Here is a 21628-nt window from a genome sequence, read left to right as displayed (position 1 = left end):
CCTGTCGAGCACAAGGGAGTATGATACCTGTGCAGTTTTTACAAACAAAGCTGATCTACAGCAAGTTATTTTGCCTCATGATAGTATTAACTAAAGATCCTGTCATAAATCTGTGTAAATCAGTAAAAAAAAAAATTAAAAAAAAAACTTACATTTTTAATTAAAAAAACCCAAAGAAGTCAGGATAAATGTTTGTAGTAAATTGGTTTTTAGTGGGTGGATATAGTGTTTTTTTTTAAAACAGTGGATTTACATAATGTTACAAAAATTCTTCAATCTTTTGAAATCAATTAGCTTTGTTTTATTTAACAATTTCTTATTCAATATTTTAAAACCGCTCCCTCTTACATAACCTTTAACATCATATCTTTAGTATCAAATATTAACATACAGCTGATCCAGGTAACATATGTTTTCGTGTAACAATTTGAATTATGACAAAAATATATCAACAATTAGGGTAACTGGACACACACAACCCATGTCATTGCGCTGCACCGTGCAATGTGATATACTGCATACATAACTGCATAATTTCCCACAAAACAAACATTGATACATACAGTAGGCCTACATACAAAAAAAAAACTTTAAAAAAGCATAGCATACATTTCTTGCACACTACGCATTCATTTGTGGCTTCATTCGTCCCCTATCTGTATAAAGCATTGTTAGCTGCTGTTCGCTCCAGGAAAACAATGTCCAAAAGGAATTACTAAGAAAACTTGGTTTGCTCCATTATAAACTAAGTTATGAAAGCATCAACTACAGGTGCCTTTACAATCAGGACATTTGCATGAGCCGGGAATCATACAAAACAAGGAGATTCTAGTTTGAATACTCAAATTGTTGACAAATGATAACATCTGATAAAGGTCAAAGACAAAGACATGGAATAGGTCCAACCATTGAGGTCCAACCCTCAATCACTGAATACAAATGGATAGTTCTTGCCATGCTGGGTTTGTATACAGTAGTTCAGCACTTCCTCAAAAATACATTTATTCTTGCTTTCCAACTCATGTGACCCAGTTGCTGCAGCAAGTGTGAAGGCACTTACAGCTTTTTTTTGTAGTCCTTGCATACATCAAATCATTATCTGACTTGGAGAAAATGCAGTCATTTCATGACATGAGTACAAAACAAAAAAACACACAAAACTTTGCAAAGCACTTAACTGTCTGGATTTTTCAGGGCTTGTATTGCTTAGTTGCATTCTTACTGTTGCAATGTTCATACTTGTTACAGGGATCATGGAGTTTGAAAAACATCATATTGCAGTGGCAGTGTTGGTTCCCAGTATATTTATGGAATATTCTGGAGTTGTAAAGAGAAGCACCGTTGATGCACTGCTGAGGAAAGCCTAGCGAAGAGAAACATGAGGTTTTATAGCAGGCTACAGCAGCTCTATCTCCCACTGTTGGCTTGGCCTCTCTTCACTTTCTGGCATTATCACCACATGGTCCTTGTCGTAAGTTTTGCCACCTGAAGAAAAGGAAAATAATCATGTTTAAAAAGTCAAAGTCATCATGGTAACGCTGTAATGATCAGCTAGAAAAAGCAAAAACTGCCATTTTAGTGGCACAGAGTGGTGGAATGTAACTAAGTACATTTACTCAAGTACTGTTTGACAGCGATAGTTACTAGTTACTTTGCAGTACTTTTACAATGTTGTATTGTTGTTTTTAATTTAAGCAAATAATCTGAATACTTTTTCTACCACTGCTGACACATTTATTTATTAGAGCAGAGGGACTAGCAGGCAATATAAATGTTTAGAAATGTTTTAGGACAATCTGATCACCATCGTTCATCAAGAGACGATATGATGAAACAACAAAGGATTTTCACAAAATTAAGGCTTTCAAAATCCAGCCATTACTTTGAAGAGGGAACTTAAATTACTCTAAACACTTTGCATTAATTTTTTTTTAGCATAGTCAGGGAATCATGCAGTCAAATAAATGTTTATATGCAATCGGGCCAATGCTCATTTTTTCTTCTCATACCTTTGACATCTAGGACCATGCCGGGGAAAGTAAGGCTGGTGATGAGGCCTCTCATCTGGGCAGTCCAGGTCTGGATAGGCTGCCGGGTCTCTGTCCACAAAACCGCCTTGGCTCCCGGCTCTATGTTGCCCATCACCTGAAGGCTCATGGTTGGGGACAACTACAGCACACACATACAGTACATGATTAGACCAGCTCCATGTTAACAGGGTTAGATGACTTCAGGTTTTGATTTGCTGCCAACATTATAACCTTTTAATCATGCATTACTTTGCTCTTGATGAAGCCGCCCTGATAGAACCAGATGTCACTCATTGGCTGTACTACTGGTGTCACCACCACTCGTCCTGATTTCATCTCCTCCACGCCGCCCTGGATAGACATGAAGTGACCTCTCTCTTTGTTCTTGATGCGGAAAAAGTGCCGCTTCTGCAGGAGGGAAAATACCAAAAATGATTGTGGTTCAATTGTGACTGATTAGTGAATCTTGGCTGTTTTCTACTGCATATCAAGGTTTTAAGAAGACCCTTCACAGCTAAACCATGTTCTTAAATGTCAAAGGAATATCACATAAGATTGGTTTAAGTTTGGGTTTTCACAGTTTTACATTATTTCCACCCCTTTAAGGAGGGAGTGTTATGAGAAACAAGCTTTATCTAGTCATGGTGTCAATTTTGATGTTAGTGATGTTAACTAAGTGCTGTAAAAGCATGAAACTGATACTGCTTCACTGTTTTACCAACACTTTAATGTGGTGGAAAAATATATTTTTTTGCCACTGCCTACAAGCCATCCCAAAGCTGGCACTTGGCATTCTTGTTATTCATGCTCTAAATTAGGTTTTTCTACTGCTAGATATAGCCTTTGTGTTTGGTTAACCAGCATAGTAGTTTAGGCTTATGCCCTTTATTTATTTATTCTTTACACAAACATAGGGGAAATCTTACCATTTAAATACATTATCTACAACTTTTTGTTAAAACTTAATATCAGTCCAAAGTGAGAGTCAACTAATGCACTACACACTGTGTTTCACATTGTGTCAAGTAATAAAATGTAACTTGGGATGGCTAGGATGCATAGTTTGCATTTAAAAATGTGCACTTTATGGTTATATTGTTAAAAAGAGGTTGGAAACATGACACGACCTGCCTGACTGGGAACATTGAGCCAATAGTCTGTAGTGAGCTAAACTTCGGCCAGTTGGTGATTTCAATTGGTTCCAGAAAGAACTGGCGCCCCCTGTAGTTGCTGTGTTCACATATCACCCAACTGCAAAGGAAGATGGAAGAATTTGTTACTTAATATCATATGGCATACACAGGGAGACCAAACAGTTGCCACAAACAAAGAGACACAGAGAGACAAACACTTACCAGCCGCTGTTGACTCTGACAGAGAGAATGTGGTTGTTGAAGCCCTCTTCAACCATGCTGAGGATCTCTGTGTCTGTGGTGATCTCTCTGCCCTCCAGACACTCAAGGCCAAACAGAGAGATGGAGGGCACTGAGAATGTCTAGACAGGGAGAGATGGAGGTTCAGAGCAAGACAGAGGAAAGAATACAGAGCATTTTTCATACAAGTGCTTTCTCACCATTGGCACGGCCTTGAAAGAACGGATGGTGCAGCCGGGCGGACATCCCATGCTGGTTAAATTGGGGTATTCTCCATCAGATAAGACATACAAGTTCCCAGAGTACTGTTTATCCTCGTAGAGCACCCAGCTTAAAACACAGAGAAATGAATAATGTGTTTTTTTTTATTCGCTATCAGCCATGTATGTCTGTCACCATCATGTATATTTTGTTGACCCTTGCATTAGTAGCCTTTTTACACATTGTCCTTTACTTGTGTTCTATTTCACAGACTTTTTTTCCCCCCACTTGTAATGCTTAATTACTCACCTTCCCCCTGACACTCGGCAGGACTTGGTCACTAATTTTTCTGGCACTGCTTCCTGGTTGCGGTCAAAGACGTGACACTCACCCTGGAAGTCTGGCTCAGAGTACATCATTAACTGACAGACAGAGATAGATAAAGGTAAGTGAGAGATTAGATTAACACATTTGTAGCCAGAGGCCTTTTATTCTTTTCATCTTTTTTTCCATTGTAGCCTTTTAAGCACTGAATGCAAAACAACTAGTGGAATGTTGCTGTGCCCCAATGAAAGAAATTATGTATCTTGTTTTCAGCTGTCATACAAGCTTTGGCAACTAGTCTTTTGATTATTACAAGTTATTTTTGTAATGGAGTATACTTACTATTTAATATTTCACTAGCAACATTTAAATAGTGGAGGGATAAATTCTGAAGTGTCCTGGCTAAGGGGATTTTCAAATGGTAAATGGACTGTACGTATATAGCAGTTTCCTGGATTGTTCCGTACAAAAAAACAGGGTTTTCCCCACATGGAGCAAAGTGCAGATGAACCAGCTTATGTCACAATGTTGAGTTAAACTTTTGCACTGTGTGCTCAGGGAAAATGATAGTGGATATATCATATTTTATAAGTTACAAAACTCCATCTGCAGCCCCTTGGGCATTAGTGATGAGTGTGCATCTGTTTTAAAACCCTGTCTACTATATTCTTCTCTGTAACCTGAAAATTCTTCAAAAGTCAAGTCACGCTCTCTGAACTGAGTAGCAAGCCCAGCACACCAAATACCCTATCTAAATGAGATAAAACTGCAGATAATACACACTATTTATTAGATGAAAAGTATTATAGACTAATGACTTGACTGAGGTGCAATAAACAACATAAAACTGAGAATGTCAAGACCATATAGTCACCTGATTGCTGATCATTGGGCTGTCACTTGGAGCCTAAAAAAAAAAAATAAAAAAATAAAAATCACAAAAATGTGCGTAACATTAGATCAATACACTCATCAAATCTTGCTGATAGGTTTGTGTCTTCCTCTTCACAGTGGTCCTCACCAGTAGGATGGGCTGCACTGAGCAGATGCGAGTGTCCTGAGAACCCCAGTCAGCACAGTTATTATAGAAACCTTTCTCTAAGATGTACTGGTTCCCAGAGAAGTCTACATGGGAGTAGGCTATCCATCTGGAAGGAAAACGAACAGTTTACTGATTATTGTATTACAGTACCACTTCAATTAGTGATGTCACAACAGTGGTAAATATAGTATTCGTCAACTTACGCCCCACTGAGTACGTGGATGGAGCGTGTGGAAGTTTTGTACTCAAACAGTTCAACGTCAGGGATGGCCTCCGTCACCTCGAAGGTGTTCTCCTCCTGCTTGCCATCCTCCTCTTCTTCTGGCTGTTCAAACATCACCATCAAGGGGTCTGTCAGGTCCTGCAGAAGAGCAAGAAAATGGGTTAACTTACTTAAGTTACACTAAAGGCATGTGTGCTTTTTTGAATATGGTCGCACAGGTATGTTGCAAGTCATTGCTGCTCGGTGCTATTGTCTCTTCATTACTGTTATATGTGTTATTTGTACACCATACCATGTTAACATGGTCTTGAGTGAATAAATCTGAATCTAAATTATAACTCTGATGTCCTGAGTTGCTGTTTCATGCAATTCAACTTGTGGCCCTCACTACACTACATGTCCAATGATTCCTAGAGTCAACAGATTGTTTCATCAGCTGGAGGACTGTTTTTTTACATTACTGATGTTCATGAACAAATTCAAGTTACCAAGCACCCTTACAACAATAATGTCACTGTTGGTGAATGTCACTGTTTCTAATTCAGCCTCCACCCACTCATTACAAAAACAATCTCTAGACCATTTAATCTGCAGTTTGCAAACATTGGGAGCAGCACCTTCCCTTTTGCTTGGATTGAGGATTTAGAAACATTTGAATGTTTACTTATTAACAAATACTAACTGCAGTGAAATATTCCTTGCATCATATAATAATAATAATAATAAAACTTTATTTATAGAGCACTTATCAAGACAAAGTACAAAGTGTTTCACAACAAGAGAAATAAAATACCACAGTGAATGACGAAATATAAAGAAATAAAATACACAAAAGCAATAAAATAAACAGCCAGTTCAGGTAAAATCAAGATATGCTTTCAGATCAAAATGCGTTTTGAGACAATTTTAGAACTTACTGCTCGTATCACCCTAACGGAGCGCAGCTCAGAATCACAGCCTCCCCACACCCTCCAGTCATGGTACTCTCCCTCTTCCAGCAGGTACTGGTGGCCTCGGAAGCCCTCTTTCTCGTAGCCCACCCAGCTGCAGCATCAGAGAGAGGCACAGGGTTAAAAAGGATGCATATCTTATCATACTCCAATGATTTTGGCCTGGGAGCTGTTTGATATTGGCTTTCTGCCTCATGTATTACCCGCCACCTGAATTGTGCGGCAGTACTACTTAACCAAACTCATTCATGATCACTAAGATCTTTTCAAGATTCAGTGAATACAAACACTGCAAAGCAGCACTCACATTCCTCCCAGTACTTTAAGGGAGCCGACATTGTACATAAAGGCTGTCTGCTGCCTGTCTATTCTGGTCATGAAGTCTCTCATGTTGGCGGTTATGGTCCTTGATTTCCCAGTGAAGTACGGCTTGTCGTAGATCACCATCTGGAGACAAAGAGTGTAATATACAATCAGGGCACACTGATAACTTTTTCAGTGTCAGTAATCATAGGTGTCATTCATATCAGTGCTGTCAGATAAGCAGTTCCACAGTCTCAGTAAAAGTGGAAGTATTACTTTGATTTAGCAACAATTTACTAGCAGCAATAGCACTTTCTTACCTTTGGTTCACTCATATTTTCCACTCTTGGTTCACCCTATGAAAAAAAATATATAAATTCATTTACTGCAAACAATCAGGGGATATACTTTTATACAGAATTATACAGAATTAGCAAAGAACAGAGCTTGTAAATACTTCCAACAGTGCCACTTACTACTTTGAGTGGATGTAGTGATGCCACATAGGGCTGTTCTACTCCCCAGGCTGCAGGGTTCGAGTACCCCCCCACCTCCAGGACACGTGGTACACCCTGGAAGAAGGGCTGTGCGTACACAAGCCATCTGAGCCGATGAAAAGATAATATAAGTGATAACAATGAAAGCAACATAAATCTGATTTCCTAAACAACCTGTTGAAACAATCAGATGAAATGAAGTACAAATGGCAAATAATTAATATCAGAAAAATTCTGATTTTACAATGTAATTCCAGTACAACTGTGCATTTTCTCATAATTCATAACTTACAGCCCAGCGTTAATGATGACAGAGTTAGCCTTGATGGGGAAGCCAAAAATCCTGGCATCTTCAGATGTATCTCTGAAGATGACCTTCTTCCCCTCGGCGTTCTCTTCTGGGAAAAGACAGATTTCTGGGACACTGTAGTCCTGAGGGAGGACAGAGAGCATCCATTAATGTCATGTAATGGAGAAAATGACAGATATATATATATATATATATATATATATATATATATATATATATATATATATATATATATATATATATATATATATATATATATATATATATATATATATATATATATATATATATATATATATATATATATATATATATATATATATATATATATATATATATATATATATATATATATATATATATATTTGATTTGCAATTCTTGTTGCTTATCGGCTGACATTTCCGCTGATAGGGCCAATTGATGGGTCTGGATCTAGTTTGTTTACATCAGTAGTGAAACACAACAGTAAACCAAGTCTTTAATTATGATCACCAAAAACACAACAGTGCTTATTTTTTCTACCTAAATCTCACTAAAAGTTTGCTCAAAAACCTCACTAATTGAGCTCTTAGAGATCTGAACACAATTGCATTATACATTCATACTGCATCTAATAAATACATAAACACTGTCAAATTCTGTAAAAAGCTTTGTGTTTGTTGCAGCACTGAAAAGTTGTGAGACTATAAAAAAAAACTGTGACTTCTACAGTGGCCAAGCAGCTACAATGGTGGAGGGCAGAGCTGGAAAAGTCCAGTTAAATATGGTATAAACAATTTCAGAAAAAAAATGAAACATTTAGTCTAACTTGGGCATTTTGAGTTTATTCAATAGATCTTAAAATATTTGACATTAACAGGTGCTCGCTCCTACTTTTGACACTAGATGGTGCTACTGAGTTACTAGTCACATGAACACACAGTGTCACTGAAAAGCTACAGTACAACATCTGTGAGAACTATTCAGTCTTTTAGCGTCAGATAACAATGTTAAGGAGACAATACTTAAAATGAGTTTCCACTGTACTTTATCATAACTGATCATATCATAATCATGAAAGATTTGAATTTTGACTATTTTTGACAAAAATCTAAAACTTGTCTTACCCTGACAGCTCTTCGAACAGATCCAATGATGAACCTCCTGGCTGGCATGGTCTGAGACTGCACATCACTTGTTTCTCCGTTCTGATCTTCACCTTCCTTCTGTCCGTTCTGCAGCTGCTCCTCTGGAGGGTCGAAGGGGTAGGTGAGCTCTATGTCTCCCTCGTCTAGAGCGATCTTGTCCCCTTTGAAGTTAGGTTTCTCATAGAGCACCCATCTTGGGAACAAAAAAGTGCAATGAAAGGACACAAGGTTACAACCTCCTATGTATGTTCTGTGTTGCAGTTCTTCTGGGCATGTGTTTGTATGAAATTCATAGACCCTGTTGATGTATTGTAAATATGTTGTTCTGCTTCGCATTGCTCCATCATTATTCTGAAATCTATCAAAACAGTGTTTCACACACGGGGAACAAATCATCACATTCATCCTCTCACTGATGCCGCTGTCTGATCTGTCATTTCACACAGTTGCTGCTGTGCTACTGAATCAAGGCTTTTAGATGAGAGGAGAGGAGAGGACCCAATTGACCAATTCAATACACTCAGTGCTTTTGCTGCTAAAGCCTCACTTGGTCTGGTATGACCAGTAGCTCATGGTGGCTAATGTTACCAGACTTTAGATAGATATTGCTGTGTAAGTAATGATTCTTCTGCACTCGTGCGACTGTTACTACAGGTTTTAGCATTTAGCATTATCCCATAATTGTCACTTGGCCATTGGTTGCTGTTCAGCAAAACTTAGTCTCATTTTAAATGAAACCATCTATGAAGTTTAAAAGGGAAATCACTGTGGTGTAACTGCTAACAAATCACAGACATCTGAATCATGACAAGGGGCCCCAACTTTTTTTTAAACAGGTCACCAATCAAAAAGGTTGGGGACCACTATTTAATCTTTAATAATACATTATATTTAATAAGCGTATCCAATGTTTTGTATATAAAATAGTAATGTGAAAAGTAGCTAGTAACTAAACTCTTTAATTACAGCATTAGCTGTGGTTTGAGCAGTGGTGCAGTGTGTGATGTGTGAGCTGACATTATAATTATCTCTTTGTAGGAAGCCAAGCCTGAGCGAAGCCAAGCGTTAGCCTCGTGTTAGTAGTACAGGTCAGAGCAGTACCATCAGTGTTACTGCAGGTTAACATTGTTGGCTGTGTTTGATGAAACATTCCACATCTGAGGCAAGTGTGTGTTTAAGCTTGTGTGTGGGTGTGTTAACTATTGAAGGCATGTGCATGTCCATGTCCAAAACAGTGTTTAATTACACACCTCACATTTCAAGAAAAACAAGATATGAAGGTGCTATCTACCTTTGCAATTTTAAAGATCTCAGGAAGCCTCAGATTTAGTGCCAAAGATGTGGTGGTGGCATGAGGAAAAGACACAGATTTATCGGATTTGTTTAATGCTATAATTAGTGAGAGTTACAATCTAGCAAGACCAGATAGGCAAAACAATATGCTGAAAGTGACAAACAAGGAAACATTTTTAGGTTTGATCCTGGTTGCATATATTGGATTGCTATTTCTTGGAGACAGTGGTATTTGTGAGTAATTTTTGACCTTTACATCTGTAGTCATTTTGGACTCAGTTTTGGTAGTAGATCACGTATGAAATGTACTTCGGCAGCTAAGCTAAAATTAATTCTAGACAATAGCTGTGTATCCCATACTACATATATAATTCTAAGCAGATTTTAAGTATGTATTGTATTCACACTAGAAATGTGGCAAAATAAAGTGTACTCAAAACTGTCAGTAGGTATACTTAAAAAAAGGATTTTGAGTGTGCTCTTAATGCACACCATTCTCCCACAATGCAATGCACAAAGGAAATGGAGGAGCTGCTGACAGCAGCAAAAAGTTTAAACTGTAAAGGTAAAACAGTTCCAGCTAAAAAAAAAAAAAAAAATGAAAATGAAAAAGGAGACTGTAACTTTTGAAGGTGTCACTTAACTATGGCCGCAGTGGTCGGTGTTCAGCAAAACTTATATATACAGTCTCCCTTTAAGTCTTTAGAAAAACCCTTTGCTGTCTCTCTGTGAAGTTTAATTAGCAGTAACATCCTGAGGTCGCAATAGGACTGATGTGCATAGACGCAAGTCTTGTGTCATTTCATGTTTGTACAAAATGTAAAAAGTATGCAGATGTCTGTATACTAACTGCAAAAACAGTGTACTATGACAAGTAGAGTATAATATATACATACATTATGCAATTAGTTTGTAGTATTGAATTGGGACACAGCTAAAGTCTCCATACCTGGTTGTTTTTAAGTGGAAATGTAGGGTAGCAAACACATGTAAACTTAACAAAAGTGTGTGCAGTTCAACCGCTCACCCTCCTCTGACGACCCTGATGGAGATGGTCTCCTGCAGCTCCCAGGACGTAGCGTCGATGACATCATTGCATACTTCGATCCTCTGGCCACACATCCCTGGCTGGTCAAAGATATACATCTAGAAAAAACGTGGACAGACGTTAGAACAGAGATGTTTGCCAACACAGGTGTGAAGTCGGGCTGTGTGGCTGAAGGGCGTTTTTTCTGCTCAATATGCAGCTCTGCAGCCTCAATAAGACATTTTGTAAAGTTCTTTAAGCAGAAAGATAATCAGACCTAAAGCTTTGCAAAGGGAGACATTTATCAAATAAAATATGGTGATTAGAAAGACAATTTTAATATTAGAAGCCATTTGGACAGTGCACTTGGACAGTGAGAATGATAAAATGGCAGACCGGATAAAATGACAGTAATGACAAAAATTACTGCAGGCAAGAGATCAACCTGTGCTGCTGAAGAATCCTTTATATGGTTATGAGAAATGAAAGGATGGAGCCAACATTATCCAATGGCATTATCTCCAGTTTCATATGCAATAATGAATCTTAAATTTCATGCTAATCCCCTTAAGACATCTGAAACAAGAATTCTCAAGGTAGAAAGTAACAGCAATAATAAAGCAGAGTGACATTCTGCACAAATAAAAGAAAAAAATAAATATATTTCAAAAATGTATAGATAAGAAAATTATTTTACATAGGAAAAGAAAAGTTGTCTTCCTTTAGGAAGTTCTTTGTTTCTTAAGGCTGAATTCACGTCGTCAGTACTGACATGTTTCATTCATTCAGGTTTTTGGCCCTGCAGCATGGAAGAGCACCCAGAAGATGAACCTAAATGTCAGCTCCACCTCTAGCATTCAGGATCCTTCATGGACAATCTCAGTGAGAAAATGCATGCTCATCAGCTGCATGCAGGAGCAGGCCTGACATTTAAAAGTTAATAACGTACGTGGCCTGGGATAGGCAAAAGTAGGTATGCATCAATCACAGCCTGAAATTCCACATAGGATTTTGTTATCTGGTGAAGAGCCAAGGGTTTAATCAGATAGTCTGCTACTTCTACTGAAAAAAAGGTAATGAAAACGTAGTTATGGGACGAAAAAATTAAACGGGACGTGTTAAAGTCTTGTACCAATTACTATTCCCCCCGAAGGTAAACCAGTTATGTATTCTGTGAATGAACTGGTAATAGCATAACGCCACAACACATGAACAGCACACATTGGGATTCACAGGTGTCACAGTGTTGCTAACAAACATCTTTGCAGTTTGCTTATATCAAACTACTCTACAATTACATTTGTTATGTGCTGACACAGTTTAAAATAGTAGTGACTGAAAATCACCACTAATATATTATTGTATATTGTCTTGCAGAAGAATAATATTACATCACATATTTTTTGTCATTGTTTCTTGTTTTCTTAAAACTAGAAGGACACTCTGAGAGTGCAGACCTCCACCAAGGCCAATAGTCCAGTCTATGATATGCAAATCTGCAAGCACAACCACTATATATGTCTGTATATCCGCCCTGAGATTTGGATCCACTCCAAAATTTAATAGGTTCTTCCCCCTATGCTACACCCTTCCAAGTTTCATGAAAATCGGGCCAGTAGGTTTTCCGTAATCCTGCTGACAGACAAACAAAATGGCACCGAAAACATGACCACGTTGGTGGAGGTAACAAAAGTATTGTCCATATTAAAATTTTGACCTGATGATGGTGTTAGATGAAAGGTCAGGGGATCACTGAAGTCATCAGGATTCATCCTCTGGGGATCATGGATATCTGTACCAAATTCGATGGCAATCTGGACCAAAGTGATGGGCCGACCAACCAACCAACATGCCATGCTACTAACATGGCTAAAAATGCATTTTAGGGCATCATCAGAGACCCACCAGAAGTGCCTGAGAAAATTAAGCTGGGTAAAAGCATGGACACTTCGTATTCTCTATTGTCTCCTTTCTATTCTCCACACCCGCGACTGAATGTGTTCTGTCTGTGCCATTTGTCAGCACGAGAAAAATAGGCAATTGTTTATCTAGCCGGTGTTACAGCAAATTCCACAGAAACACAGCCTTCGCAGTGATGATATTACTTCCTGGTCCCAGTGAAAGCAGCTGTCAGCTTAGAATGTGAAATTCCACATGTATCTCAGCGGCATGTGTTTGAAGTGTACTCAAGAGTGAATTTTGTGTGGAGACTCACCTTTCCAGGACGAGGATTGAGCTTCCCATGTTCCTTCTCTTTAGTGAGCTATGGACAAAGAAAAAAAAATATTTTAGCAAACTTTCTAATATATATATAGTAGTTAATAGTTTTTTTCTTATATCCTGAAGCAATTAATTCATATGATAAAGTGTGAATGCTGAGTACAAATTAAAATCCGATAACTATTTGAGGAATACTGTCACTAATATAATATATACACAAGTGAAAATACAGAATGTACTTTGCACCAATTGATCACCATTGTCAATTTTAATGTTAGATCCCACCCTATTACATTTATTTTAGCTGACTTCAGTTGTCATCTACCAAGGAAGTGCAGACAATAGAGCAACACAAGCCAATATATCATGTAAAATATAATGATGCAACAACCTCCTCAGTCATTTAGATTACACCCAGTTTCTACCTTATGAATTTACATTTGCCAGACAATACAAACATTGTTTATGTTAACGCCCCCCTTTATAACAGGCTCTGGGGGTGTCAGGGAGAAGCGAGAAAGAGGACATTCTTCATGACAGAACAAGCACCTCTTTGACAGGCATCTATGCCTGTTTAACCTGATGCTTACCCCCACTGATAACAACAGTAAAACCTCACCTGAGATTTGCTCTGTTGCACTGGAAAACTGCACTCAGAAAGTGATGAATTAACTGTAATTTGCATATAGATTTACCAGAGAGGTTGGTGTGTGTTTGTGTGTGACCTCGGGTATCATTTGGCCTCTACTCTCTGGAAGCTCTGTAGGAAACAGGTTATCATCTGGATCATGTTACCAACCAAAGAGGGCCGTGTTACCCACCAAAGAGTGCCTACTACAAAAGCTTTTATTTCAACAGTACTTATTAGTGTCTGTCCCTGCCCTAATTTAATTTAGAATACTTTTTAAGTAGATGCATTACAATAATCAATCTCAGCCAAATTTAACTAACCTTATAGGATACAATAGCATTTGTATTTTTCTAGAATGTAACAGAACACCTTTTTATATGTTCAGTGAAAACAAGCAGAGGGGCTGAATGGCCGGCTGGTGCCTTTTCATTACTGACCTAGTAAAAAAAAAGAAGAAAAATTGTTTCTGCTTTGCTTTGACCTTCCTTCCATCTGTCAATTTCCTGCAATAGTTTTTGCATTTTGAGTCAAGAAGCTTTAGTTTTTATTAGATGTAAACCTCTTTTTTGACACAAAAGAAACTGCTAACTGCACTATGGTGCTTGCTATGACAGAAGAAATAAGTGTTTGCAAAAGGGTCACATTGGTCAAACTACAGTAGTTTATGCGAACAATACCCTGAATATTAAAAGGAAGGGCCACAAGAAGCCTTTTTCAACAAATAACATATATATGAAGTCATTTATCCTATAGTCAATTGCTCAGTTTTAGAGACTTTTTTCCCCTTTTTTAAAGTTTCTTATGTATTGTATTTTTGTACTTTGGGTATTCATACTGTCAAGTGTTGTTGTTGTTATGTGATGTGTGCATATGTTTTAATGAACTGCCAAATGGGCAAGACAATTTTTCATCTTGGTTGACAAAAAAGTTGTACTCTATTCTAAAGCTTATTTTGTGTTGTTAATCCAGCTTTCACCTGCAGCATATTACTGCAAATCCACACAGCATGCCTAATGCAACTAATCCCTGTAAATTGTCCCCATGTAGCAAAATCATATGATGTGTTTCTAATTCTGATTGACTGATCTTTACGTCCAAATGCAACCATGAGTGGAACTGGTTTCACTAAACAATATTGTCATAGGACAGGGATGTCATATTGCATAATCAACAAAGACTCAAAGTCAACATTTACGTTCCTCTAGCATGTCATAGTAACATGTATAGTGTACTATATGTTGATGCTGTTGGGCAGAAAAACCTGATCAAAACCGGTGCGTGACAAATGCTGAGACAATGGAGGAGTATTGACATGGTATCATAACTGTCCGATTGTGACACTTGAGTCGGTCGCACAGGTTTTCCTTACAGGTCATTTACAGGACAGTGCTGGTTCTTAGAAGCTCTAAGAACAATAATAATAAGACTGTAGTGCCTTGAAATCATAGTTTCAGTCACATAAAACAATAAATGCAAAAAAATAAATGAAAATGTAAATGACATTCGCTTTCGAGGGCAAAAAACCTACAAGCCGTACTTCATGGTGCATGTTTCACAGTATTGTATATGTCCCCATACCATTATAATGTAATAAGAAGTGAGGTTACTAAGAAAGTAAATTACTAGTCCTCAGATCATCTGAGCACCATTGGACGAGGCCAGCTTGACTGACAGCCTTAGATAGAGCTGAATGATTTTTCTGACTAATATAGCAATTACAATTTAAATTGTGATGATTATCTGTACATGAAACTTCAGACCTGTATTGGTTGTCAAACATAATCACAAATTAACCTTGTGCCTCATTATAAAAGAATGCGGTTAATAATAGAAGATAATAGTAGTATACTTGACATTACCTAACATTCAAATTTAATCATTACATTCAACATTCAAACAGGTCGTTGCATGTATTGATAACAGCTGCATAGTTGGACAGTTATGGTAATAATGCTGGTAAATCATTTCTGACAATGTTTTGATATCTGATTGATGACACCTAATTTTTACAGCTCTGCACTGTAGCTGTTTGAGCTAGCGTTAGCACTACAGCTTGTAAAGGCACTTGCAGCTCTTGCGATTTTAAAATTGGACTCTTTCAAATCACAATTTTGATATAAAAAAAACTTGTTTGTGTTTAGCCCGAGCAAAAAAAAAAAACAATGCACTATTGTCAATGCTTTACCTGCTGAAAGTATTAGTCTGTGGATGTTTTCTACATATATACTTCCTTCTTAACTTCACTCCTTGCCTTCACTATACAGCTCAAAACATGGTCAAACAACTGCATCATTCATGGGGATTGATGTGTTTACTGCTGCCTTCCCTCCCAGCAGCATGAGCACAAGATCTGCTCTCCCATAAAATTACTTAGCGCAGATGGAATGTGTATTTTCAGAAAATCACATAAAAAATGTACGAGCATGTACTGCATCTAGCTGCTGAACAAAGCAAATTAAAACTCATAGAAGGGAACAGATAATCACTTTGTCATCTTCTCTCACCCTCACCCACCTTCAAATTTCTTCCTGTCAACTCCGCTTCATCAAATATCAAGTAAACAAGGGGAGCAATGTGAGGATAAATACAAAAGGTGAGGCGTGGCTGTGTCTCTGCATTGGGAAGAAAAAGATAGCTGGAATGGGTGGGGAGCCCAGTGGAGAGAGAAAGAGAAAAAAACAGAGAGAAGCAGAAAGTGTTCTGCCAGAATTTAATGATTGAGACGCTTCACGCCCACCAGCTGAGAAAGTGTCACTGGTGGTTTAAATGCATGAAGGAGTTTTTCCTACTTCCTACTTTACTTTTCAGTTGACAGGAGCAAAGCAGGATAAAGCTGTAAAATACATCCCTGTTCACACCCATATCATAATAGGACACAGAACACTTTTACTGATAAAAGCCAGTACGTTGTCTGGGTCCCTTTGCACAAGACTGTAGTTTATATAGATACACATGTAATATTAGATCATTCTGTAAAAAAATATCTATGCATTGCATATGTATGTTTACTATCAGTGGCATGTTATTACATACATATATACTGTATACAGTATGTTTAGATGAGACATCTAGTGTGTGAACGTTTCTACACAATGTAAAAATCTACATTATAGTACAATATTCACATTATAACCACTAGTAAAAAGTTAATGAGCCTTTTTAGTTTTACTCCAAGTGACCTCACATTCAGATCAAACAAGGTGCCTAAGTGGCTACCTGTCATCAGCTGCCTCTGTAGAAGTAATCATAGGCAGGAATGCATCTTTATGTATTTGCGACACAAGTGTGATATTACTTGTCTGCATTCTTTCCATACCTTCTTATTTAGCCCTGCTGTACATTCTTGACAGAGAGGATAGTTTACAACTCTAAAAAAAAGTCTGGAAAGCTTGATCTACTAGCCGTTATATTTCCCCCCCATGGATCTTTAGAAGTCCAAACCCATGATCTGAAGTATCAGTCTCAGTTAGTAATATGAGCTGAGGTCATGCTGTGTGCTATGGCCTGGAAAAAGGAGCTGCTGCAGCCACACTACTGAACATTGAAGAGGCAAACCAAGTATTGTTTGAACATGAACAAACATCCTGTGCAAACATTTGTATTAAAACTACACAAGACAGCTGGAGACTAATGAGTAGTTACAGCTCTAGAATCCAGCTGACACTCCTTTTGTATGTACATGGACAGAAATAACACCACTATCATCTGTTATTCACGGAGAAATCCCGGAGAAACCCCCATCAACTAATAATATATTGCAGAGAACAGCATCATTAAAAAGCAGAATGTAAGGATCTGGTTTTCATGCTTGTCACAACATTACAACTTTCCCTCAGAGGGTCAGTTCTGTGATTGCTGCTGGCTTTCCTGCACTGACAATATATAATAGTTAATTTATAACGGCTAACGGTGTGAGTGTGAAATCAATATTTTGTGTTTCCTTGCTGAGGTGTAAAACAGGAAGAACACTTGAGAGTGACAGTGTGGTCCAGAATTAGTTTGCGTGTGTTGACAAAAAGAGACAGACAGGAAAGTGAGAGAGAGGGTGTGTGTGCCACCATGTACGGTATGCAGCACACGTGTGAGTAGATATTCTCTCTCTTGCCAATAAAAGTAATTTTAAGACAGGTCCTAATCAGTTGAGCCCTTCACATGCCCACATGAATGCTTGCATGTAAGAACAAGTGTATGCGTGAACACAAGGCTGGATACACACCCTTTTCTGTGATGATTTTGTGATGCTCAGTTGGAATAGCATGGACCTGACAGGTGGGGGTTAGGGTTTAGATCCCAGTGCCAATACCTGACTACTGAAGGACCTTTTTGACACTACTGATACACTGGGTGTTACTGGAACCATCTGCAGCCACTTCCACTTTTAATGACTGTAGGAGCTCTACAAATATTTTAATTAAGAAGCTCCATAAATGATTCACGTTACAGTGAAGGTATATGGACACAAACAAAAGCCACACAAAGCGGGACATTTTCTGTGTGCACAACAAACCACATATGAAGTCATCTCTCTCACCTATTGTAAGCTGACCTGTTGTCCTTTTTACAACAGCCAGGAGAATAGATCTGAGAGTGAGGTTAAGAGCTGCCTACATAACAAGTAAACACAGATATTGCACAAAGGCAGAAATATATGCAGAGGATTTTCTTTCTTATGTTGTTACCATAGACATAACTACCATTTCAAGCCTCACACAACCTTCCAATGACTGCAAATGTGTCCACGCTGTGCACATTGGACTTGTCTTTTGTTAAACAAAGTGTGAAATATAAAGATAACTGCTTCTTCTACTGCATTCTTCCACTTACCTTTGCGTTGGAGTGCAGAAAAATGCATTATTCATACACTGTGTGCACGTCTCTTCCCTGAACTGAGACCCACTCCTACATAAAGTAGTTCTACAAGCTATTCATCAAAAGATCTGTAGGGGTAAATATTCCTTATAAATTCGAACATCCCCATTTTCTGCAGTGACATCATACTTGTGCACTGTGCATCTCATGTAACTTTATCTGATAATTTCTCACCTGAATTGTTAGATATGTAAACGTCACCTAAGCAATAACAATAATACTTAGTAAGACTAAATACACAATACTAATAATACTCACATAAGCATCAGGGAAGGCTCTGTATTTTAATGCTAAATTCCTCTCAGGCTCAAGTTCGTGGCTCTGGAACTGAGACCCCCCATGTACACTGTTGAACGGTGAAGTTTGGTGGACTCCCATGGTGCCGTCACTACTGAAGCTCTTCTGCAGGAGAGGACTGCCCAGTGCCCCAGTACCTACACCCATCCCCATCCCCTGTGACTGGCCAAACATAGATAGGGGGGGGTCTGTGGTGGTGAACGGCCTGTGAAGGTCTATGGAGCCGGTGGGGCTAAGGAGGTGGGTGGGACTGTTGCCGGAGGTTGGCGAGCTGATGCTCAGTGGTGGAGGCCGACTCATACGAGCGTTAGGGTCTTCAGTCCCGGTCATGGAGCCTGACAAGGAGGATGTGGAGTTCAAAAAGAAGGAGAAGCGATCAAAGCGGGACCCTGCTGGGTCTGTTCCAGTGCCCAGTTCACTAAGCTCCTTCTGTCCTGTCATGCAATCATTTGAAGGCCCTGCTTCAGGTAGCGAGCCGGTGCGGAAGAGGGGGTGATGGGCGTTTCTGTTTTCCAATGTCTGATCTATGGATGCTGATCTGTAGCTTCCAAAGATGACACTGTTGTCTAGGCGAGAGCCAGTGCTGGAAGACGGAAGTACTCCGTTTCCATTAAGCATTGGGGATAGTATGTCCTCATTAGAAGAGTCAGAGGATTTTCTCATTACCAAACTATTGGTAGCAGATGCTCTCAGGGGCAAGTTCAGGCCTCTTGTTCCAGGCTGCTGCCGGTCCTGCAGGTGATTGAGCACATGCAGTAAGTTAAAAGGTTGGTTCACCCAAGTTACAATAAAACCACAAAAAAAAACAAAAAAATAACACACATGTTCCAAGAAAACTCATCTAGTCATGCATATTGTTTTGGTTTTATTTGCATAGGTTACAATCTATATTTGTGGGGCTGACAGCTTTGGAAAAACTTCTTTAAAAATGTTATCAACATCTCTTTTCAGAACCAGTAGCCAACTTTCCAAGTGTAGAGCTTTTTGTGTGATTAACTTTTTTTAAATCTTATTTTCTCATTTAGTTTGGTGTAGCACAATGTAGCGCAAATTTCAACTGAATCTCCAGAAAATCTGCAAAAGAAAATGCGAATTAATGTGTGTTTCCATCCACTACTTCCACTACTGTTATGCAAATATTAGGAGTTGGGTGCTAATTCTCCAGTAAGGTACCAGAAGAAGAGGGGGCAACATATTTAAAAGAGCGCCAGTCAAACCTCAAACATGATGGAAATATTGTATTTATGTTTGTTTCATGTATTAATTTGAGGAACGTTACAGTCTCCCCGTCGGTCCACACAGATCTAATGTTTTTGTCAGTGGATGTTTAAGTCACATGCTTCATGTACTTCATGATTAATTCACTGAGTCTGTTTCCATGGCACTTGCATTTTCTTTTTACCGAGACACCAACTTTTCCACTTCAGCCAAGCATAAAAACATTTTTGTTTATAGATATGAAGGTTTTCACTAAGCAAAGACAATTTACTGAATTTGTGTCTGAATGTACTATACCTGCTGGCTCTGCTTCATCAGTTCCAATGGTGAACGAGTGTCTCTGGTGGAGCTCCTCCTCAGTCCCAGGTCAGCAGGCAGAGTGTAAAGTCCGTTGAGGGACTCGGCAGGGTTGCCTGTTGCTTCCGTCTTTTTTGTGGGACTTGTGAGGGAGGCAGGAATGTCAGAAGTGACAGGGCTGGGAGCATCCTCGACAATTGGTGGCAGGGAGGAGACCAGAACCGGAGGAGGAGCACGTATGCCCATGTTCCTCTGCCTCAGGGAAGGTCCCATGCTCTTCAGGGTATCCACCAGGGTATCCATGTCAAACTGGTTGGAGTCTGTGTCGGGGGAGGCAGGGGGAGTGGAGGGGGAGCTGCGGGGTCAGAGACCAGCTCCACGAGTGTGGCCTGGAACACTCCAGTAAAACGGGATGAGTCGCCGTCCTCTTCTTCGAAACTGTTGATGTTGTTGTAGCTGGTTTGTTGTGGCGAGGAGAAGCCGGACAAAGGGAGCTGTTGCGAGTCCCAGCGTGACTTTATCCTCTCTGCCTCTGCCTCTCCCTCTCTCTGTCCCTCTCTTTCACCTGCAGGTGCAGTAGGCTCCTCCTGCTCCACTAAGCTTCTCCTCCACTCATCTTTCCACTCTCCCGCTGGCTCGCCCTCACAGCTCAGATAAACTTCGGTCCTGTCATTCAGCCTGTTGCCAAGGGTAATATGTTCCTCTGGAGAGGGGGAGGAGGAGAAAAAGGCGTTGCCGAAGTGTTTGTACGCTGTAGCCTCGGGGAGAGCAGAGGAGGAGGAGGAGAAGGAGGAGGTACTGGAGTAGGTGTCAGACATTCTGTAACTCTGAGAATCAGAAAAAGGGGAATCCTCTGTTCTGTATGGTTTATACTGATAAACCCCCTCGAATCTATTTTTCCATTTGAAGTCTGAGCCTGGATCTGTTTCACTGGATTCAGTCACAGTGGTGCTTGTTCTGCTTAAGTCCACCGTATCCTGGCTGCCCTCAGTGGAATCAGCCTCATTGATCAGAGATACTTTACGGAAACGATACTTGGTTTCATCCTCTTTAGGAGGAGATGAATTCTTTATGGACAGTTTGGTGATAAGGCTGCTGTAGCCTGAATTCATCTTGTCAACCAATTCCTTGTCAGCTTTAGTCGGCTGATTTTCTGAAGCAAAGGCTTCTGAGGCTGATGTGGGCATCCTTGAAGCTGTCAGGGACCTGGATAAATACAGACAAAAAGAAAAACAGGCAAAGTTGACAAAAACAGAAAAGATAGAGTCTGATTTAATAATGGTAACTGGTCCACAGTGTATCAAGTGCTGCAGAGGTCATGTAATGCCAACAATGCAAATTATATAAGCAACTTTGAGTATCTTGACTTGCATGCAGTGTCAAATAAAGTTTACA

The 21628-nt window shown here is 39.2% G+C and overlaps 1 protein-coding gene across 1 annotated transcript; it reads right to left on the bottom strand.

Annotated features, from left to right (window-relative positions):
• Positions 1–185: 185 nt before the first annotated feature.
• LOC122864089 (beta/gamma crystallin domain-containing protein 2-like) lies at positions 186–20683 on the bottom strand. Its single transcript, XM_044171151.1, has 20 exons — positions 20234–20683; positions 18680–19450; positions 12917–12964; positions 10702–10820; positions 8361–8574; positions 7236–7375; positions 6923–7049; positions 6767–6802; positions 6451–6590; positions 6111–6237; positions 5174–5331; positions 4950–5076; positions 4803–4835; positions 3914–4026; positions 3604–3733; positions 3386–3525; positions 3158–3281; positions 2280–2438; positions 2010–2169; positions 186–1485 (listed from the first exon to the last, which is right to left on the bottom strand). Exons 1-20 carry the CDS (start codon positions 20534–20536, stop codon positions 1397–1399), a joined length of 3258 nt encoding a protein of 1085 aa, XP_044027086.1. The 5' UTR covers positions 20537–20683; the 3' UTR covers positions 186–1396.
• Positions 20684–21628: the final 945 nt, after the last annotated feature.

Source organism: Siniperca chuatsi, linkage group LG17, assembly GCF_020085105.1.
Source record: "Siniperca chuatsi isolate FFG_IHB_CAS linkage group LG17, ASM2008510v1, whole genome shotgun sequence".
Lineage (NCBI taxonomy): Eukaryota > Metazoa > Chordata > Actinopteri > Centrarchiformes > Sinipercidae > Siniperca > Siniperca chuatsi.
This window is presented reverse-complemented; position numbering and strand designations above follow the sequence as displayed.